Source organism: Centrocercus urophasianus, unplaced genomic scaffold (genome assembly GCF_019232065.1).
Source record: "Centrocercus urophasianus isolate 14NV4802_14NV808 unplaced genomic scaffold, USGS_Curo_1.0 seq_6, whole genome shotgun sequence".
Classification (NCBI taxonomy): Eukaryota; Metazoa; Chordata; class Aves; order Galliformes; family Phasianidae; genus Centrocercus; species Centrocercus urophasianus.
Window position 1 is genome coordinate 80,494 of NW_024885199.1, and position 21,950 is coordinate 102,443.

The following is a 21,950-nucleotide window of genomic DNA, read 5'->3' on the forward strand; positions in this document are numbered from 1 at the left end:
TCGAGCTGCAGGACTTCTGCTGCTAATTCTCCCCATCTGTTTTTCTTAGGATGTCCACCGTAGCATTTAAACATACAAACACAAGGAGAAAATAGTATCAGGCTTTGAACTGGCTCATTCCCTTCTTGCTTTGAAACGGTTTCCTGCAGGTCTGTACAGCACCAGGCTGTGCTGCTGTGATCCACCGGGGGCTGCACAACCCAGGGCTTCTGCTCTGATGGCCAAATGCCACTTTCTGTCTCCTTGTGCAGGTGCCACCTCTCCTTTGCCATTCAAGCAAAAATATTCCTCTTATGCAGTGTTTTATGTTCCTGTCCTTATAGGAAGAGGCACCTCAGTGTGCAAAAGAATTGTCTCAAAGGAAAAGCTCTATTCCTGGAATATTTAGGCAGGAACTGTGTATCCACCTGCTCCTAAATAACTTCCCTAACCACCAAAGCAGGCTGTTACCTTTTCTCAGTAGCTTTATTGACAAAACCATTATTGCTTTAGTTTTTCGACTTGCAAGGCATTCTCCTTCCAATTTTTTTTATTACTGTGATGTTTTTAAGGGCTGTTGACAGCTTTTCTGTCTGCTGGTGGCAGTCTGCTTACCCTGCATTCAGAAGCCAGAGCCTGTTGCCATGCTTTCACTCCCTCCTTGTTCAACTCAGCACAGCGTTGCTCTGCTGCTAAGAGAGGCAGCACAGACCTGCTGCTGCCCTCTGTGCTGTGCTTGCATCACTCACGAGGCTGCAAAGTATGCAGAAGGAAAGCTGATATGCTCTAAGCTGGGATAGGAACCTTTCTTTCCCTTTCCTTCTCTTGTTTGGGTCACTTGGAGCCAGTTTCCTGATCTGGTTGGTGCCGTGGCACTGTGGAGGAAGCAGGCTGAGCTGCTGTGTTTGGGCAGCGAGGAGCTGCTCTTTGGAGATGCTGGGATGACTTTGGAGATGCTGGGATGAATGTGGCTTGTAGAAGCAGCCTGCATTTAAAACAGCTGCAAACACAGCATCAGCTCTAGTTAAATGAGTAGAGGAACAGTGTGGCTCCTTTCCATTTTACCCAGCTTCTGCTTCCCAGGGTTGTTCCCTGTTGTGATCTGGCTTCGAGGAGTTGCCAGTTTAGATTCCTACATTCCTTGACTCCTGAGCAGCAGCCATCTGGCAGTGGGAGCCTGGAAAACAAACCCAAAACACCACTGGGTAATTCCAGCATCAGGCATATGCTGCATTGATGCATTAAAATGTCATCTGACAGTGGCTGTAGTGATGGTGCCGAGAGGATCCCTTTAGGTTCAGTGTTCCCTGACGTTTTCACCCTTGACACTGAGATGCACTTTATTCTTATTGGTGGCTTAAGCTTTTAATTTGTCATCGGTGGATCTGAAATCTTGTCTTCTGTGCTAAGGAGCTGCTTAGTGCCTTTCTGCAGCACTGAAGTCAAAACTCGTTTGTTCTGCAATTAAACTGCAAGCCGGAGAGGAGTTCTGAACCCAGGAGGCTTCGAGGTGATTGCTGAACCCTTCCCAGCTGCCCAGCGCTGTTCTTAGTGGTCATTTGGGGGCTGTGGAGTGAGGTAGAGCTGTCTGATGAGAGAAATGTGTGCCATAAACGTTTGAAGTTGGCCCAAAGGATTATTTGTGATCCAATATCTGAGTACGAGCGGCGCTGCGTGGCTCCGTATCACACACCAGAGCCCTCTTTGCTTTTTGCTTCCATCTTTGACTCCTATTTCTGGAGCTGCTTCGTACGGCTTTGCTTTTTCCCTTCTTGCTCAGACTTTTTGTTTTATGGTTTTTAGAACAAAGGCTTAAACTCGGGCTTTTCTGTAAGCCTTTCCTTCCTGCCCTGCTGCAGCTCTCCCTGCTGGATGCTGCACTGTGTCAGCAACCTGAGGTTTGCATCCTCTTCAGGGATTTGTCTTGTTTTCAAGCGTGATGCTTTTCAGAGTTAACATCCATTGGGGAAATAATGCAGTAGAAGATGTAACAGTGGCTAAAAGTGTCTTTCAGATATTACCACCTGTTTGTTTTTATGGGCAGGGTTAAAACTGAACGCTTCTGCAACTGGCAGCGGTCAGCTAGAACAAAACGAAGGGCTACAAATGGATTTTTATTGCAAAATGGATTTTATTGTGAAATTAAACAAGTGTAAAGCAGCACAGCTTTTACTTTTAACAGTAAAACTAAAATATATTTTGCTTTTTAAGGTGTTGACGCCTCTCCTGTGTTCCTCAGGACCTTGAAGTTCTTTACACTGTGCATGATAGAGGGCAGCTGCCGAGCTTGCAGATAATTGACTTGAAATTGCTTTGAGTAATTCTGCTTTTCTTTTTGGCTTTTTGTGCTTAATCAGAATTGATGTGACTGAAGTGCAAATCTTCATAATAATCATGCATTTACTGGCAGTGATTGGAGGACCACCTTTTTGGCAATCTCTGGTAATTTTGTTCATGTTCTTATCTTTATCCTTTATTAATAGTCTCAGACACCTGGAAGAACCACCTGCCTGCAGCCTTCCTTTGTGAGGGAAAGGTTTTTGTTTCTTCCTGTTTCCTCACTATTAGCGTTGAAATGGCAATAATTGCACACTGGCTTTTACCAGAGTTAATTAAAAAAAGAAAAAGCTTTATTTTCCTTTATTTTGTCATATTTTGCAGGTAGGAAGCTACCAAATATTTCCCATACTTACATGCACCTTCGGTGAAGCCCAGCTTCCTTTGAGTGAGCTGGCCAAAACTTGAATGCATTTCGTGCCACAAGCTAGATCAGGAGCAGGAGAGTACTGAATTGGACTGATGGTATGGAGGAGAGCTTTGGAGATCAGCTGGGGGCCATCAGTAGATAATTGGGCCTGAGAGTGCTCAGCTCCTGCTTAGGTGATGGTGACAGAGCACAAAGCACAAAACAAATTGGCCATCTTTAAAAAACAAAAGATCATTCAGATTGAACCTGGGGGCTTCCTGGGGCTGCCTGGCTCAGGGGGCAGCTGAGCTGCTGCTGAAGGCAGCGTGGCTCCCATGCTGTGTGCTCTATTGGAGCAGAGTCGTGAAGCCACACTGGGCATTTGAGTGCATGTAAATCTGCACATGTATGGATTAAACAGAAACAGATGCCTGGAAGTGACTTCCAAAGGATTCTTTTCCTGGAGCGTTTTCCTCCCTGGGCACTGATCACGTCTGTGTGCTCATAACAGCCTTCTGAAGGTGGATAAGGGAATCTTGATCAGCCATAAAACCAAGAGATGGTCAAAAATACTGAATCGCATCACCCCAAATCACTGATTGATTGATTTGATTTTATTTTTTTTCTCCCTAATCTGCTTCCTAAAACCTGAGAAAAAAACCCTCTAATGTTGGAGAGAATGTCTGGCATGAGGAGCTAACCTTGGTTGCCTCCATCTTGCTGCGTGTGCTTTTGGCTTGAGCCTAAACACCACCAGAAATACAAATGATGCTGCAAAGTGAATGAAGAGCATCAGCAGGGATAGAGCTCTGCTCTCCAAAAGCCATGAGGCTGCAGGTCATGCTTCTGGTGCCAGACTTCTCCAAAGCAATTACTGCCACCGGCATCCACGCAGCTATTGCTTAGCTTCCCAGTTAGGTTTCCCCAATTTATTCTGTTTCCTTTTCTCTATTTGTTTGAAAAGAAAGCAGAAAAATAACGAGTTCTGCCACAGAACCTGTGCCATGGTTTGGGGCAGGGTGTAGTTTGGGTTATTGAGGTTTTTTTTCCAGCAAAATCGTGGAGTTTGTGAGAAGTGCTGTGTTACAGCATTGGGTGGAACAAATTCCCAGTGCTGTTTTGAAGTCCAGCACTGGAATTATGGAGGAATCTCCCCAGAGAGTAAATGCCTTCAGGCTTCCCCTGGCAATGAGGAGTTTTCCTTTTTCTCCTTGTGGAATTGCTGCTATTTACAGAGATAAACACTGTCTGCTATTTGCAGAGCAAAATATATCACATAAGGAAACCACCCCTATTTAATGTTGCCTACGACAGCAAAGTTGGTGGCTTGGTCTTGGGATTTGTTTCTTGGGGAGGGGAAAATAAATGGAATAAAATGGTCGTGTGCTCAAACATTCCACTTTCTGATGCTAGATGTGACAAGCAAAACAGCCCCGATTTGCTGAATGCAGAGTTGTGTATTTGGTCAGTTGTTGCTTCCAGGGGCTTTGCTCTGCCAGCTGTGGGTGCTGTGTCAGCGTGGGGCTCTTTCATGGTGTGGGTCCCATTGGCTGCTGCCCACACCCGTCTGCTTCCCAGATCTGTTTTTACCACTCACAGACCTGTGATGGCATCTGGAAGGATCCACGGTGAGCCTGCAGGCCTGAGGTTTGTCTTCTGTGGAACCATTTGCTTGAATTCATTCCCCAGCAAGCGTTCTTTAATCCACTCTTTGCCTGTTGCCACTTGTTTTTATCCACGTGTTTGCTTTTCCCAGCCAGACCTTGGTTTGCTTGCTTAGTCAGGACGTGCCCTGCTTCAGAGCAGCTCTCCGTGCTGCGTGGCCTTTCTCTTTGAATCAGTCACTCTAGAGATGCTTTTTTTCCCCAGCAAATTCCCCTTTTCTTTGGGGCACTTCAGCTTTAATCCCTTGATTCCCATATGAGGCGCGCCGTTGCTTTCTTCCTGTTGGCAGAAAAGCCCATCCACCTTCCTTAACCAGAGGTGAGACCTTCCCAGGTTCTGTGCCTCCTGGAAGGGATTGCAATTAGCACTCTGCTCTGTGGCAACCTGCCTTTTGTGTGCTAGCCATCCTTCTTTCTCTGCTGTCATTCAGAGTGTGTGTACCAGCAAGGAGTTAACGCTGCCACGTACAGCCCTGAGCAGATCAAGAGATTAAGCTGTTAAGCAGAATAACATGTTAAACACAGCAGAAAAATTAGTGATCCCTATCTGCTAAAAGCTACACCGTGTGCAGCTGAAAAATAGAAACAACCTGACCTGTTTTGGGCTTCTGTGAGTGGCTGAGCTCCTGGCTGCTGGGGCCAAGCGTTACTTTGGTTGAGTGCTGCAGCTGCTCAGCAAAGAGCCTGGGAAGGTTTCAGTGGTGCAGATCGGGTTGGAAGGCGTTGTTGTGCAGCTCTGTCTCAGAACCTGCTTCCATGATGTCTTTGCTGTGGTTTATTTGAACCATCTTCATTTCTAGTTTCTCCTGTTCCACTCAAAACACTGTCTGTAAGTGAGGAAAATAACTGCTTTTCAGCGCTCAGGTTTTCCACTTAGCAGCCCACCTGCTTGTGCTCCCAGGCTTGCTTGGCTCTGAGATGACTTGTCTGATCTGCTCACTTCCCTTGCCCTGCCTGTAAGGCAGCACCCAGCTTCTTACAGGGCTTTATTTAATCACCCCGGTGCCTCTTGCTTTGCCCAATGGTGAGCTGCAGCTGTGCATCTTGCAACCCATTTCAGAAGAGATGACAGATGCCTCCGTCTTCCCACTTGCTAACTGGGTGCTGTAGCCAGGAGGTTTCAGTTTCTGCCTGCTTGTTGGCTTTGGGCAGTTCTTTCCAGGTAACTGAAGATGAGTCCCACTTCATGGGAAGCTTGATGGAAGCAGGACTGGGCGAATACACACTTCTCTGATGTGCTTTGTGAAAACGAAACCAAATAACAATAAAAATGAAGTCTGAGTAGTGGGGAGGGGGGGGGAAGAATGCAATAAATGGAGCATTGGAAAGTGGACTGTTTGAGTGCACCAGAAGTATTAAACCTGGTTTCAGTGTGCTTGTGCATCTTTAACTTCTTTTCTCTTTTCCACTGAAGATCCCAATACTGAATATTCAGGTGAAAATATTCCCAGCTCTCTGTACCGTCGCAGGAACCATATTTTCCTGTACAAACTACTTTGGCGTCATCTTCACAGGTGGAGTTGGCAAAAATGGATCCACCATAGCAGTGAGTACTGGGTTTGCTCATTTTAGTTCCTTTCCAGCATGCTGTGGCTTTCCAGCCATGACCTTGGTTTTCATTTTACGTGAAGGAAGCGTGATGGTGATGCTTTCTGTTCAGTTCTTTGACTTGGGGAGAAAAGTTAAGATAGGCTGTGTAAGAATAGCTTTAGAATCAAAGGTTTTACATTTCTGTGATTAAGAAGGCTGTGGTGCTTTGATGTTTTGTATGGTTAATTCACAAGCAAACAGGTAACAGAAATATGTATTTCCAAAAAGTTCCCAGGCAGAAATCTATTCAGAAGGAAACTGGTCAAGCAGACCAGCATGGCTTTGCTCATTCTGAGTAATATTTACATTACCAGTTAAAAAGTATAGATTTCTGTACAGGTGTCTTCTGCTACAGCAGGCAGTGTTGATTGTGAAGCCCAGGGAGCTTTTCAGAAGGCCAGATTAACAACGACTTGCTGCTTAGGAGGCTGTTCTATTGCTTTTTAAGCTTCACAGAGGGAAATCTCTCCCAGCTTCAAGTCGGCATCAGCCCCTGCCTGGGTGATGAGTGCCAGCACGGTGCAGTTCTTGCTCTTGTTGTTCAGCACAGGAGAGGTTTGGCCACGCGCTCAGCTGGCGCTGGCTGGAGCTTCACCACATCTTGTTGCTGTTGTTGCTGGTGCACAGCACTTGCTTTTCATGTGTTCTTAGTTTAAAAACCACACGTCTGCACGCCACGTGAGCGTTTGGCTGGCTGAGATTATTTTACAACGTGCACATTGTCGACTTCATGCCTTTATCTCACTGCAGGGAACCAGCGTCCTTTCACCTTTTCTTCATATTGGGTCAGTGATCGCGCTCGCTGCAATGATCTACAAGAAATCTGCTGTGCAGCTGTTTGAAAAGCACCCCTGCCTGTATATACTTACTTTCGGTTTTGTATCTGCTAAGATAACAAACAAACTCGTGGTAAGTACACCAGAGTTTCGGGTTATTGCAGTAAGACTTCTTGTAACTCCTCAAGTTCTCTGGTTATTCCCTCAGCTGACTTGCATCTGTTTTGTGTAGCAAAGTGATAAACACACTTCAGTAGCTTGGAGGTGCAGGGGATGGAACACGAGTTTTCTTCCACTTGGAACGGCAGCAGTGAACATCATGCTGATGCCATGGTTACACAGAGAGTACAGCTTTCAGCCCTGGGTTCTGTCTCTCCATCCATCCATCTGTCTCTCCCCCCTCTGCAGCTGTTCATTCACATCTCTGCCATGAGAAGGACTGGAGAAGAGCTGGATGAATCCCTCTCCTGATGTGTGTGTGTGAGAGGAATGTTTGCTGGGGGAGGAGATAAGCTGACAGAGCTGTGGGAGTCTGGGACAAGAGCTTGAGTTGAAGTTAAGCAATTGGAGAGAAATAGTAGTGAGAATCATTTACTGGGTTGTAGCAGGGAGCTGATTAACCAAGTGCTGCCCCACGCTGTCCCAGCTCTGTGGCAAACCAGCATTGCTGCTGTCACCAGGCACCTGATGCATTATACTGCAACGTGGCTTTAACTGCAGCTTTTTTGGCTTTGGGTGAATCACTGTCAGTATGTTAATGTCTCAACTTCCTTTGTTTTTAACTGCAGGTTGCACACATGACCAAAAGTGAAATGCACCTGCACGATACAGCTTTCATAGGCCCGGCTCTGTTGTTTCTGGACCAGTATTTTAACAGCTTTATTGATGAGTATATTGTACTCTGGATTGCCCTGGTAAGTATGGGCTCACCTTGTCAGTCATCACTGCAGACATTTGGTGCTCTTTTCCTCCATGCTGTTGGCATTGGTTGAACCTAGCTGACTCCCCTTGAGGATGGTGGCACTGGGGACCTGCTTGACTGAGTTGATTTTTAAGCAGCCCTTTATGCAAACCGAGGTGAAGAGGGTTTGCTTGCTGCATAGTTCATGTGGTTGTAAAGCAATGCAGCAGATCTTCAGAGCTTTGAGTGTTCTGAAGGTCTGTGATGATGCCTTATCAGGAAGGGAATGTGTCATTTGTGGTGCAGGAGCAGCATGGCTCTGCTTTCATCTTGTGATGACAAGTGTGCCCACAGTTACTGGTAGAACGCATTAGGAAAAGTCTTAGCATTAAACTCATCTACATTTTTCAAGCAGTCAGCCATTACCTGTCAGTGTTCACCTAATAAAGTTGATGGCTTACAGTTATTGCTGTTTGGAGCTGAGAGGGGAATTTCACAGCATTTGTGTAGCGAATGGAGTCTTCCTTGGACTCTGCAGTTTGCATTTTCTATTTCACAAAGCTGAAGGCAGTTCAGCATTTTTAGGAACGGCCTGCAGACAGCATTTGCTCCTGCAGAGCTGGAGATCTTCCTCTTGAGAAGAGCCCAAGGGTTATTTTCTTTCTGAAGCAGGCGGGTCGTGTCACACCGATGGCGTGGAGCTGATGTGTAACTCTTCCTTTGGCAGATCTTTTCCCTCTTTGATTTGCTCCGATACTGTGTGAGTGTATGCAACCAGATTGCTGCCCATCTGCACATCCACGTGTTCCGAATCAAGTCCTCTTCCACTCATTCTAATCACCATTAATAAACGGGGAGCCACCATGGAGGAAAACCTGGAAAGGAGTTGGTTTTCTACATGAGGAGGGCAAGATGTGTCGGAGACTAAGGCAAAAAGCAGAAAAGAGCAAAATCTGTCGTCATCAATGTTGTATAACTCTTACTCTCTGTTATCAGTAACACTCCTTAACTAGTCTCCTGCCTGAGAGAGTGAATTCCAAGCACACCCTTAGTCAGCTCTACATGTAGTCAACTCTGTTGGTTCCGAGCCCAGGAAAGCATGCAGAGAGCATTGCTCTCTTTGTAATTACTTTGATTACAGAATAATCTATGTATGGTGAATGGATCCCCAACAACTGAAGTTTCTAATGTAGTATAATTACAGCTGCAATACGACTTGCTTTTAATTTTAATATTTCGTCATCTCTTAGTGAAATACTTGTTTAGTGTCCACTTGAAATTCATTTACTGAAGACCTGAGCTGGTAACAGATATCTCACTAACTTGTGTGGCTGAAGCAGCTGTTGAGGCTTGAGTCCAGGCTGATGCGGTTCATTTGCTGCAGCATTGCTGATAGAAGTGGTTTCTTGGCTGGAGAATACAGAGCAGGGTTCTGCAGGAGGAAGGGATGACCAGCATGCAAAATAGTGTGGTATCTTTGTCAATTAATTTTATTTTTTTAAATAAACGTGATCTAAAAGACAACTTACTTCTCAATTTTCTTCAGTGGGAAAAACTTTAAAAAAAAGATTTTACTGTTTACTTTTTTATGTATGGAACTTAAGCAAGATTTCCTTTCTGCTCTTAATAAATAAGGATTCTGAGAGCAGCAGTTGTCTTCAGATGTGTGAGTTGCTCTGTCCTGTTGGATTGAAGTACTTAATGTTAAGAAGCAGCCACACTGCCATTTAAAAAGCAGTTTTCTAGTGCTGCAGCTGCCCAGTGATGTCGTTCTGGGATCTCCAAGACTTCTCTGTGCTGTGTAATGTGGTAAGTTGCTCTTTATTCTGTTTTTAATACCAGTTCAAGTGTGGAGGCTGCTGGATTTAATGAAGGGTTGAAACGGGCAGAAGTGAAGTGCTGCAGTGCGTGCCTCGCTGTGGCACTAAGGTGAATTTTGGACCCTGAACAAAGGGCCCAGGTTTGCTGTGCAGAGCAGGATCTGCTCTGGTTGCCTGGCACTGTTGGTGGGATGTGCTGGGAGCCTGGAGGCTGAAAGCCCAGACCTGCCCGTGAGGTGTCTTGCTAATGGTGATGGAGAATTGTCTGCTGGGAACCCAGAGCACAGCAGTGCTTGAGAACTGTTTCTTTTCTGAAAGGAGTGGATGTGGCTCATTAAAAGTCAGTGACAATAGAATGCTAAACCAAAGCCCCACTTGGCTGTGGGAAGTGGAAATGTGTATTTCCTGTGGCAGCCCAGTGAGTGGAAAACTCTCACAGGGAAGGGGGAGAAAATTCAGTTCCTCCTCACCCAAAAACCCTTCTTCCCTCTCCTGTGAGAGACCGGGCATCAGTTTATTGTGGACAGAGGTGAAGTCTCCCCAGTGGCAACTTGGAAACACGGGATGTTTGAGAGAGAATGCAGGGGGAGAAGAGCTCTGGTTCAGTCAGATGTTTCCCTTAAGGAGGGAAGAAGTGGGGCTGGCTTGGGGCATTGCAGGCATTGGAGTGAGATGCTGACTTCTCCATGGCAGCACGTCCAGGTGCAGAAGTGCAGTCTTGGCTTTGCCTGGGTTGGAAGAGGCTTGCATCCTTCCTTGCGTGGTGCTGCTCGCCCAGCAAGCGTGGTGGTGTTTGGTCACACAGCCTTCAGGGCAGCAGCTGCCCCAGTTCCAGGTAACTGAGATGTAGATGGCATTCACGCTTAGTCTATCTAAACTGCATTCATCTGGATGAAGGTTCTGTCAGGGGAAGCCCAGCCTCTCACTGCTGCTCTTCAGGTGGTGGAGAAGAGCCTGCAGGACTGGCAGTGCTGGAAGCTGCTGAGTTTTCCCACTATGGGATTCCTTCCATCAGATGGGGGTGGGTGCAGAACTCAGGACCTTGGGAAGTCCCTGCTGAAGCAGTGGGGCAAACAGGGAGTTGTTCTCTTGGTTTTTAGGGTTTTGAGATTAAGCTGCTTTGAGTAACTTACCAGTGATGCTTGTGACTGATTTGGTCAAAAACTGAAGTCTTTCAGGGGCTGCCAGGTCCAAACAAGCTGTTAGGAGGGAGTCCAATGCCTGTTGCAATGGGGAAATGCACTGTGATTCCTTGTCCTGAGCTTTTTGTCAACCAAAAGCTGGAGTGACCTCAGGGATCCCTTCCCATGTCCGTGCAGATCAGGTTTCAGTGTTAGCAGAGGGCAGCATCCTGTTCATAAAGGAACATTACTGCTTGTAACCCCAGCCGTGCAGGGCACTGCTGTGGGCGTAGGGATTGTATAAATGCCTGCAACAAACGATGGAACGCGTGAACTTTGGCACTGTGCACTGCAGCCCTGCTGTTTGTGATCATAGGTTATCTCAGATATGCTTGTAGGCCTAAAGTTGTAGGAGGTGAAGGAGGAGCAGCATTTACACACTCACCCTGATCTTGTGACACTCCTTTTCCACTCTGTTGAATGCAGAAGATGCTGTAGAGGGAAAAGCTTTTGCAACAGCAGCCTTTGCTTCCTGCAGCACTGCATGGACCTGACATCCTTCAGAGCTCGTAATGAGGTTTCCTGTGAAACCAGCGAGGGAAGCTGAGAATGTGAGTTGGTGCTGGACTGCTGCATGCTGTAAGGACTGATGGAGGGGTCCCCTGCCTTCAGCAAGGGCTTAGAGTGGGAAGAGGATGTTGAGATAGCTTGGGCTCTGATTCTGGCTCATCTGAGCATCAGTTGTGTTTCACGTTTGTGTTTTCTTCCTACCCTGCATTCACCCAGTGCCTCTCTGTGCCTGATTTCATTTGGGAATGGAGTTTTGGAGAGGTTTAATCCTCAGGGGCTGAAGGCCACAGCAGTGTTCTGAGGTCAGAGGCAGGAGAGCAGCGTGCTGATAGGAGCTGTGTGTTATTATCCTGCACTTACCTGAAAGCACTCAGCAATGGTGACTGTGCTGACTGGTAGGTTGAACAGGCACAGGGCTGTTTGCTGCTGCTGTGACACACCGTAACACAAACCTCATCTTCCACACGGGGCAGCTGTGCAGCAGAACCAAAAGCACGGAGCCCCTGCCTGCTGGTTGTTTGTTCTGCTGGGAGCTGCGCTCACAGCTTATCAGAAATGAGCACTTTCCAGTTCAGGGCAACATTTCCTGGCATTGCTTTATTTACTGTTGCAGACTTAGAGCAAAGTGTGAGACAGACCTTGAGCAGGAAGAAGGGTTTAAAAATGCACTGAGTTTTGCTGGTTGGCTGCAGTGTGAGCTGAGCCCGGCTGCAAGCAGCTGCTGTGGGAGGCAGCCCAAAGAAAGGAGGGGATTTTCTTCAGCACCTGCCCTGCTTTTTAGCACTGGATCTGCTTTCTTTGCTGCTCTTGCTGCACATCCCTGAGGTCCAGGTTCTGGGTGTTACAGGGCAGGGTGTTGTTAAAGCTGTTGCTGGATTGTGCTGCCCAGGTGAGTGAGTAGTTCTACCAGTCAGGCTGATTTTCAATGCTGGGCCAACCCAAATCCAGAAGCTCTTAGTGCTCACAGGTCAGAAACATCACCAGTCATAAAGGTGTAGGAAATGAGGGCTGAGCTGTGAGGAAATTAGAGCATAACCCAAGGGGAAGAAGACAGGAGAAGAGGTGGGGGTCAGGATTTAGGGGCCTGGGGGCAGACTGTGGCCCCGGGTTTTTCTCCTTCCTCTCTCACTGAATCATAGCACATGCAGTATGTTATAAAATGCATTGGAGTTACACCTTGCTCGAGGAAAGGAGCCATTTTTGCACACCTCCATTCTCTTTTCAGCAGCAGTCACTTTCCATTGGGTGCTTCTCAGGCAGAAGCAAAGCAGCTGCAGCTTCCAGACCTTCAGGCGAGTGGTGATGCTTCATTACTGAAGAGCTGCTGCCAAAGCAGGGACCACTTCCCTTTCTCCTCAATGAGATGTTATGCAGCTCAGAAGGTCAATGACTTCTCCAAACGCCAACGAGTGAGAAGGAAAAGTGGGAGAGTGGTTTGTGCAGAGAGGATAACAGCTGCTTATTAACACCCTGCATTTCCGCTTCCCCTTCTGTGGTGGGAGATGAAAATTTTGGGGGAAAAAAATAAATAAAAGCACAGCCAACGTTCACTACTCTTTAATTTCCCATAGGCTGATGGTAACTGTCTCACTCCCCATGATTTGGGACTTGTGGAGGCAAAGACGACGCCTGCAGTGCCCAGGCCCTTTGTGCCCCTGACAAACAGCTCTCATCCTCCCCCAACCCAAACAGAAGCAGAGCAAAAAGTCACCATCCTTATTGCAGCATGGCTGGGCACATCACTGCTCTTCAGCAGCGCTTCTGCTGCTTCTGTTTGTGCAGGGCTGCAACAAATGCCCTCTGCTTCTGCCTCAGTTCTGTCAGGGTCCCAGCAGCTCTGACCAAACATCTGCAGGTGGATCGTGTTATTAAATGTCTCCAGCAGCTCAGTGCCACCATGGGGGAGTGGAGGAGGAAGGAAGTCATATTAAGAGATATTATGATGTCTAAGATGGGGCAGTTTGGCCACGCAGCCTTGGAGAGGACAGAGCTCTGCCTTCCTCCACACCTCCTGCTGGGAAAAGCCAGCATCTCTCCCTGCTCATCCCTTCTCTCCCCTGGGAAGGTCCACTGCCAGGGAGGAACCAGGCAGACCTGCAGCTCTGAGTCTGTGCAGCAGCCCTTGCTTCCTGTGCAGATGCATTAGAAAAAGGGGAGAGCAGTAAGGGTATTTTAAGAGTACTTTAAGTCTGCTGCAGGCATCACGCTCCAGTGGCAGCACTGAGATGAAGCACAGTGATACAGCAGGGGTTGGCATCAAACCCAGCAGTGAGGAGGACGTTGCCACATTTTACTGTGAGTTAACCAGCACTTCCTCCTCCCCAGCTCTCCTCTCTCTGCTGCAGATCAGAGTCCTGTGACTTTCAGGTTTGCTCATGCTGTGAATAAGTAGCCTGTCAGTTCATTCCCCCAAGCAGCTGAAGTGGTTCCATGCGTTACCAACAAAGACAGCAGATACCAGAATCCTCAGAAACTATTCCATAGGATGCTACCTATTTGCCAAACCTATGTTTGGCTTACTTAGAAATGAGCAGTGTTTCCTACTCATCACTGGTCCATTTTGTCCTTTAGCAATGACCGGTTCCATCCATCAGCACACAGCGCTGGGGTTCCCAGAGCAGCTCAGCGTGGGGCTGAGCACTGAGCCATGTTCCTGGCCCAGCCACGTGGGAGGAGACACCCCAGCCTGCTTGTGAGCTCTGTGCAAAACTATTTTCCAGTGCAACGGTGCCCTGAGGGGAAAAAGGGAAAGGGCAGAAACCGGTGCTGGGTGCTTTCCATGAGTCTCGGGCAGGACAGACCCAGCAGAATCCGGAGTGCTCTGCCCTTGGATGGGCACAGGTGGAACACACAGCCCTGCTGGGTGCCGGCCCTTCAGGCTGCTCTCAGGAGTCCCTTCGGTGCTTCTTCTGCTGGTGGTATTCTGTTATCTTCTGCTGGAAGTAGGCTGTAGGCACAGAAAGGTGGTTTGGGGTCAGCAAACAGGGCCAGAGCTGTCACAGCTGTGCTTGCAGCTCATGCATGGAACTGGAAGGTGGTGCATGGGGCTGGGTGGCACGCACTGGGTTACAGAGGGCCACATCCAGGGAGGTCTGGGTGAAACGGGGTTGTGGGGATCCTCCACCCACCACCACTTCCCCCCCACAGTGAACTCAGGTTACACTCAGATCGGTTTTCACCCACATATTTGTTCCTGTTCCATTTTTGTGCTTTGTACCCAACCAACAAGGAAGAAAGCGGGAGACCATGAGAGTGCAAGCGGCTAAAAAAGGTGACACAGCAGGACCACAACAGCTCAGATTCTGCCCTCTGTCTGCTGCAGGTCTGTCCCTGTGTACCCTGGGCAGGGCGCAGCAGGCTGGGGAGATCCGTGTCCAAATCAAATATTTGTGCTTCTGTTGGCTGTCTGCCTAAGTGTCAAAATGAGCCCAGCTGGTTTCTGACTGCTAATAGGAACAGAGAAATGCACTGAGGGTAAATGGGTGCTCGGGTCCCACTTACTGCCCTGAGCATCCCCAGCACAGAGCTGCAGCCCTGTCCGAGTATGGGGCATTTTTTCCCCTTCTCCACCCCTCCCCCAGCACTCTGCAGCCTCCTTTACCTTCCTGTGGGATCCTGCTCTTCTCTGCATCCTCAATAAATAAGGAGAACATGTTGGTCTTCACAAACTTCTTCACAAACCTGCGGTTGGTCTTGGAGGCGATGGCCTTACAGAATGCTCTCTCCTGGAAGGTGCCCAGGCCGTTTTTACTCCACTTGATGTGGGAGGAATAATGCCCGACCAGACGGACAAAGAACTGCACAAAGGGCTCGGAGATGAGTGCGTTCAGCTGCTCGGATGCTGGGGAAGGACACAGCATTAGAGGTGGAGATGGGACTCTGTTATTCCAAATGGAGCCCAGGTCTCATTAGGAGAACCGTCTGCCCTCTGTCGCCTTAACCCCATGTAAAGAGACGCCCTTACTGTGTATGTTGTTGTTGCTGTTGTGCCTGTTCAGAGATGCCAGCATCTCATTCTGCAGCTTGATGGGCAAGATCTCCTTCTCATCGCCCACCTGGAAGGCAAATGGGGCCATGAAGGATCCGCGTGGCTGTGGAGGTGCTCAGGGGCTCTGCGGGGCCCTGTGGTTATGGTGTGCAGTGATGCTGGGGATGGGGTGCCCCACACACAGAGGCTGCTGCTCGTGGGGCAGCACAGCGGGTGGAGGAATCCCTTCGTGGGACACAAAGACGCAGAATCAGCTGATCATTAAAGTCAGAAAAGACCCCCGAGATCCTGAGTCCAACCCCACCCCGCATGCCCACCTTTGTCCCTCAGTGCCACACGTCCACCATTCTGAACCCCTCCAGGGATGGTGACCCCCACCACTCCCAGTACTGAGGCCACAGCCCTGCCACCGAGAGGCAGCTGGGACAAAGCGGGGAAGGGGCCCTTCCTGGTGCTGTCCCTCAGCCCAACATCCTGAGTGGGGAAACCTACCGCCCTGAGGATCTTCCCTTTGCACAGATCAACTATCAGAGCCTGGAAGAGAGCACAGAACAACGGGCTGAGCAACCACAGCCACCGAGACATCCGCTGCGCTCCTCCCCATTGCTGCTTCCCACCCAGCACAAACTCAGGGTCACAGCTGAACCCAGCGCTCAGCCAGACCCCTTCACCCCTCCTGGCTGCATTAAATACCTCCTCCATGGGCTGCTCCAGCACTCGCTCCAGGTGCCGCATCTGGATGCCAACCATGAAGGGCGTGGGGCAGCAGACGGTGTCAAGGAGGCATTCAGGGACCACGGGGATGTAGGTGTGAGCCCACGTGAAGGGGTAGAGGAGAGCAGCCACAGCATGGATGCACTGCGAGAGGACACTGCGAGAGCACGAGGAGCTCAACCTGTGCTTCTCCCAGGGCCTGGGGGGTATTTTGGGTAAAAGAAACGGCCCAGGACTGACCTCAGCTCCTCAGCCAGGAAGATGAGGCGCCGCTCCAGCACGGCAGAGGCGAAGATGTGCAGGATGAGGATGGGGCTGAGCCGCTGGAGCAGCGCTGGGAACTCCACGTGCTCCAGGTGGGCGTCCACAGGACGTGTGAGCACAATGAGCTGCGGGGTGAGAGCCACCGAGGTTGGAGTAAGGGGCAAACGTCCCTTCTGTGCCCACCTGAGCCTCCCAGAAGATGATTTGGGAGCAATTCATGACCACTGCGCTGCCCAAACATCCTGGAGTTTGCAGCATCTGCATCGAGACCTCCTGCAAAGCACAGCCTTCCCCTTGTCCTGCACGGGGATTTGGGACACGCAGAAACAAAATGCAGGGGATGCCGCAGGCAGTGCCTACTGTAGCATTTACTGATTAGGGCAGTGGAGTTGTAACCCAAAGTTCTCCAGTGTTCACGAGGCCCCAGTAGGAGACCTCAGCACACAGCCTGCAGGCAGCGCTGGAGAAAGTCGCCCAGAAAAGGGAGGAAGGCACAACTTCTGCTACGAAAACCACCCAGACTTCCTCAAAAGCCATCCCAGGAGGGCAGGCACGCTTCATGCTTGCAAGGATGGAAAGGTGAAACATCAGGCTGCTGTTCAGTGGTGGTGTGTCCCTTCAGTTGGCTTTGCCATGGGTGCACAGCCCCCAGCAGTGAGCTGTGACACAGCACTGCATGAGGTGTGACAGCCCTGTCACCTCTCTCCACCTTGCCTGCCCTGTGGGGTCACCCTGTGCTGCTGCACTGCCAAAGTGCTGCATTCCCAGCAGGCAGCGCAGGGCCTGGCCTCCACAGCCTCTTCCAGCACAAATCCTGTACCATGTCCAGCTCTCAGCCCTGCAGCACCCAGGATGTGGTTCCAGCCCTTTCCCTGGGATCGCCCTGCCTCATTCCAGCCCCTGCCAGGAGCCTCACATTCCGTCTCTTCCAAAGAATGTCCCCGTTCGCCCTGCTTCCCCGTCACCCCCAGCCACGCTCCTGCAGCCTGGCCCTCAGCCAGAGCATTGAGCAACGTGCAAAGCCCTTGCACAAGTTTTCCTGGATGAAGAAATCCCTTGTAATTTGACAGGCAGCTGCCAAATGGCACTGGAGAGGGAGGATCCTGCTCTCAGACCCACCCCAGCAGGATGCATTCTGGGGATGACCAGCACCATTGCAGGATCCAGGACAGATCCTTCAAACTTTTCACAGCAGTTTCACCGTAAGAGAAAGGGAAAAACAGAACAAGCTCTGCTTGTGCTAACCTGGCCCTGTGCTTTGCATGGGTGAGGTGGGCACCGTGCCCTGCTCAGATCTTTCCGAGCAGCACTGCAGGTAGGAGCTGGGCTTGCTGCATGCCTCCAGCACGCCTTTGGTGCTCGGCTGAGGCGGTGCAGAGGGCGAGCTGCAGCCTGCACTGCTGGGTTGCAGCCCCGAGGCAGGGGTGTGAACCAGCACAGCCCCAGCACAGCAGTGCTGACGCTGAGGCTGTTTGAGCAGCGATGCTCAGGAATGGTGTCAGATGAGGTTTTGCACCGAGGGCTCCGGGCTGATGGAGCTGCAAAGTGGCATCGCCCACAGGTGGGCTCCATCCTCACCACTGCTCTCATCCACGGGAGGTGGCACCTCTGTCCCCCAGGGCACAAACTCCTCACTGCCCAACCCAAACCCATGGAGGCAGCCCCACGCTGGAGCAGCACAGAAAGTGCTGAGTCCCCAAAACCAACCTCTGTGCCTGACTCAGGGATGAAGCTTTTAATGGTGACTGTTTTCCCCGGAGCTGGAAAGGGCGATTCCCGCAGGCCCTGCATGAAGGGGTAAATCACAGCCATGGAGATCTGACGCCTCTTCTCCACCTCATCCAGGATCTGAGGGAGGCAAAAGGAAGCCACGAAATGCCAGCAGGCAGCAGGGCGGCCGCCTGGCACAGCGGTACCCACATAGAGCCCCACCTTGGAGAAGAGCCCGAAGCAGCCCAGGCAGCTGATGATGCAGAAGACCTCAGGGAGGCGGACACCACGGCCAGAGGGCTGCAGGAGGATGGGAGAAGGGGTTGAGCATCTCCCAGCCCCATCACGTCGGATCCCTCCTCCTCCCAGTGATCTCCAGACCCATTCACCCCAAGGAGAACCTTCTCTGGAATTTGAATGGGAAAAATCCCAGTTGCTCGCTGGGGGACTTTCAGAGCTGGGACTTCAGCCATGGATGTGCTGTGCTGTAACAGCACAGGGCACCAGGGCCCGGAGTTTGGATGCCAGGGTTGTTCATCATTTTGGTACAAAGCCCTATGGCACTTTCCCAAACTTTCTTCCCCATCTGACACCTCCTGCCCCATTCCTGCAGCTAATCCCACCTCCTGATAAAACAGCACCAGCGAGTGCCCAGGTTTCTCTTTCCTTTCCACCTGGATGATCCCACACTCGTTTCCTCCTTGTGCTTTCAGCCTTTCAGACACCCAGTACCAAAATCTTGGGTGCAGATGTGGGGAGAGAAGGATGGGGTGCTAGGATCAGCAAGTCACTGAGCGTGGGCTGCAGCCTCATGGCTTTCTGTCCCTGTTTAAGTATCCTGCATGTGAACTGAGGCCCAAAGAAGAACTCCATCGTGCCCCCATGCTGGCCAGAATCCGTGAGCTGAGAGGCAGCCACAGCTCAGAACACGGGATGGGGCTGAGAGCACCCAGGTCCTCCGTACCCAACATGGGCACCACGCACATCCCTGTACCCAGTGCTGGAAGGGGCTGGCACCTCCCACATCCCACCTCCCAGCTCTGTTTTGGGCTGCTTTCCTCCCACCCAGCAGCCAACTGACAGCCCAACAGATATCAAAAAACACCCCAAGCCCATCAGGCAACCCCCACTGCTCATCACACCGCCTCCCCATTGGCGCAGCCTCAACCAGCGCTCACCAGCAGCCGCCTGCAGTAACCGATCTTCCTGCTGCCATCCACATTCGTCAGGACGAAGGAAAAGGTTTCACTGTGAGGAGATACAGAGCATGGGCACAGGGCAGCTGGCAGCCCACAGCCCTCCAGGTGGGACCGCAGCAGGGCAGGTACCTGGGGAAGGTGGTAACGGGCTCCCAGTTGTTGCCGTCGGGGAAGCAGAAGAGGGGGATGGCCTGCAGGAGCCGCTCCTCCTCCTCCTTCTGACCCTTCAGGAGGTTCTCACGCTGGAACAAAATGATGCCATTAGGGGGATGGATGGCACCCACAGGGCTGGGGTGGCACGGGATGGCTTTGGGGTGCCTGCACAAGGTACCTCCCTGCACTCCTCTGGCTCTGGTGACGGGGAAGGGAAACGTCCCCTTTTTCCTCTTAACCTCAGAAAACTCATCTTTCCCCAGAAGGGTGCAGGACCAAATACCTTTGGGAACTGATACGCTATCTTGGGTTCATAACGTCCATCTGACATCTTCTTCAGTGAAACCACCACCAGGTACTCAAAGAAGAACTGCCCAGCAGAGTAGAAGACGGAGCTCCGTTCTCCTGCTTTTCCCAGAGCCACACGAGATGGGATGCTGTCGGCTGCAGGGGCCTCCTGTTTGCCTTCTGTAGCCAAAAAACAAAGCCAGAACCAGCAGAGAACAGTGAAAGGTAAGGCTGGGAGGTGTGCAGGGAGGGAGATACAGGGCTACTCGTGAACTGGACCTGGCACATAGCAGGTTCTGGTCCCTCTGAGGGCAACTGGGGACCCATGGGTTCAGGACATGGAATGGAAAAAGACAACTTCAGTGAGTCTTCTGGAGGAAATCAAGGCACCATCAGACCCCCACAGCCCTCCTTCACCCCATTCCAGAGAGGTTGGGGATGCCCAGAGCAATGCCTGGGCATGGAGGGAGGATGGAGAGCAGAACCACATGGGAGTGGTTTAGAGCACACCATTTAGAGCACTTTGATTTGTTTCCTCAGGAGGACAAAGAAACAGCAAACAGCCAGCACAGGGCTGGTTTGAGCACCTCCAAGGGCTCCGTGAGATGAATCCCAGAGTCTCCCTGCCAGATGCACTCAGTCCTGGGAACTGCTGATTGCAAATGAGATACCAGAGGGTTTTCCTTAAACCACAGCTCCCACAGCAAAGCAGTTCCTTGGAACTGCACCCTTTTTCTCGTTGAGCTGGTTGGGAGAGCAGCTGGGGAGCGTCAGCTTCACAGCCCCAAAATGAGAAACAAGAACGAGGAGAGCCCACAGCAACATGCCCAAGGGTGCTGGGGTGCTCGTGGTGGGACAGCAGCATGGAGGGCTGGGGGATGAGCTCAGTACCTGTGCTTAGGTACACAGCAGGCAGGAAAATGGGCACGCAGCTGGATTAAACCCAACTCCTGCAGTCTGTCCCTGTATCCCAGGGATTGGCTGTGGGTTCCTGTGGCAGCTCGGCCACTGTCGTGCACCTTTAAGGCCGTTCTGGTGGGCACCTACAGCCTTCAGACATTCCCAGCTGTGGATTTTCACCCCTCCCTCCCATGGGCACAGAGAGGACAAAGGCTGCAGCATTGCACCCTGCCCGCAACGAGGGCATTGCAAGAAAGACTTCATGCTGCACACGCAGCTTCCCACGCTGACAGCGAGCTCCTTATCAGCCAAAGGCAGAGCTGGGAGCTGCACAACCCTCCCCATTGTGCCCTTGCTGCCGGCTGAGTTCACCCCGTGCTGCCACCCACCTGCCCCAACAGAAAGGAAATGGCTTTCGCTTCACTTTCTACTCAATGCTGAGAATAAAATCGTAAAGCCCCGAGCGTGGCTTTAGCTTGATGCTGCTGAGAAAACCTCTATTTATGCCTCAGAAATGCTCACAGATCGTCAAAAACCAATTTCTGCACCTTCCTCCGGTGGTACCGTGCCCTGTGGGTACCAGGGCTGTGGGGTGCAGCCACGATGCCGGGTTCCGGTTCACCCTGCGGTGCTGCCTTTGGGGCCGATCCTTCCACGTGGGGGATGCCCTCGCTGAGCTAAAGGTGTAAATACCCTTTGGTATGGGGCAGACTCGTTCAGGATGGGTTTTGGTTGAGGTTGGTAGGAATAGGGCAGAGCAGGAGGGGTCGGGCTGAGCCCCCAGAGGGTGTTGTGAACATCGGAACCTGAGATAAAGCCTCGGGTTTAGGGTGAGCCCCCGGATAACGGATAAACCCCGGGGATTTAGGGCGCTTGGGACGAGCCCTGGGATTTGGGGTGAGCCTCGGGATTTGGGGTGAGCCCCGCGGCAGAGGCTCGGGGAACGCTGAAGCGGACCGAACCGGTGCCGGTGCCGACGCGACCGCGCTGCGCTGCCCGTGCGCATCCCCGCTCCGCCCGGCTCCCGCTGTCCCGGCACCGTCCCGTCCCTTCGTGTCCTCCCAGCGCTCACCTCTGCGGCCCCTGCGCCGTAGGCTCCGTCGGAAGAAGCTGCTGATGGAGGAGGCCATGGTGGCCCCGACGTGGAGCGGCCCCGGTGCGGCGCTGCGGGGAGCTGTGCTTCCGCCCGTCGAGCTTTCGCTTTCCCGGGGGAGGAGGGACGGGACGGGGCGGAGAGGAGAAGAGAAGAGAGGAAAGGAGGAGCGGGGGAGGTGGGGAAGGGGGGGGAGCCGGGCCGCACCTGGCGTCGGATGGAGGTTGGGGAGACGGCACCGGGAACGTGGGGTGCGGAAAGAACGGGAAGCACCGGGAACCAGGAACACCGGGCACGTGGTTCTGGGAGTACCTGAGTATGGGGAGGGCCGGGAGCATCCCTGGGTACGGAGGAGCCGGGAAGAGCCGGGCACGGCAGAGATGTCCAACGGCAGCGGCCGCTCCGCCTCCCCGGGGTTCTTTTGGGCAGAGGAAGGGAGCGAGGCTGAGCCGCTCCTGTGCAGGGCGGAGGTCCGGGGCCGTTTGCTGGGATGGGGAAGCAGCTCCAGCTGGCACCGCCGAGCTGCGATTTTGT

The 21,950-nt window shown here is 51.5% G+C and overlaps 2 protein-coding genes across 4 annotated transcripts in view; one reads left to right on the top strand and one right to left on the bottom strand.

Moving 5' to 3' along the window:
* CEPT1 (choline/ethanolamine phosphotransferase 1) overlaps window positions 1-9,120 on the top strand; it is a 23,223-nt gene extending 14,103 nt beyond the window's left edge. For 2 of the 3 annotated variants that reach the window (XM_042836403.1, XM_042836402.1), the window contains exons 6-9: window positions 5,744-5,875; window positions 6,670-6,828; window positions 7,484-7,609; window positions 8,324-9,120. In XM_042836403.1, the coding sequence (XP_042692337.1) occupies window positions 5,744-5,875; window positions 6,670-6,828; window positions 7,484-7,609; window positions 8,324-8,443 (537 nt within the window). In that variant the 3' untranslated portion in view covers window positions 8,444-9,120. Of the gene's footprint in view, window positions 1-2,336; window positions 2,422-5,743; window positions 5,876-6,669; window positions 6,829-7,483; window positions 7,610-8,323 lie in introns of all 3 variants that reach the window. The other variant, XM_042836401.1, reaches the window with a different exon arrangement.
* Window positions 9,121-12,648: 3,528 nt separating this feature from the next.
* On the bottom strand, window positions 12,649-21,513 carry DENND2D (DENN domain containing 2D). The gene is made up of 13 exons (XM_042836397.1): window positions 21,396-21,513; window positions 19,703-19,738; window positions 19,419-19,603; window positions 19,112-19,224; window positions 18,962-19,031; window positions 18,006-18,083; window positions 17,781-17,921; window positions 16,050-16,198; window positions 15,789-15,966; window positions 15,588-15,629; window positions 15,072-15,162; window positions 14,709-14,948; window positions 12,649-14,054 (listed from the first exon to the last, which is right to left on the bottom strand). The coding sequence occupies exons 1-13, from the start codon at window positions 21,451-21,453 to the stop codon at window positions 13,993-13,995; spliced, it is 1,443 nt and encodes a 480-aa protein (XP_042692331.1). The 5' UTR covers window positions 21,454-21,513; the 3' UTR covers window positions 12,649-13,992.
* Window positions 21,514-21,950: the final 437 nt, after the last annotated feature.

Excerpts from the sequence above, each read along its gene's own strand:
- DENND2D (XM_042836397.1), bottom strand. The coding sequence starts at position 21,453 with ATGGCCTCCTCCATCAGCAGCTTCTTCCGACGGAGCCTACGGCGCAGG. Across the intron at positions 17,922-18,005 it reads GCTTCGGGCTCTTCTCCAAG|ATCCTGGATGAGGTGGAGAA; the intron begins GTGGGGCTCTAT and ends TGCCTCCCTCAG. Across the intron at positions 15,630-15,788 it reads TGGAGCAGCCCATGGAGGAG|GCTCTGATAGTTGATCTGTG; the intron begins GTATTTAATGCA and ends GCTCTCTTCCAG.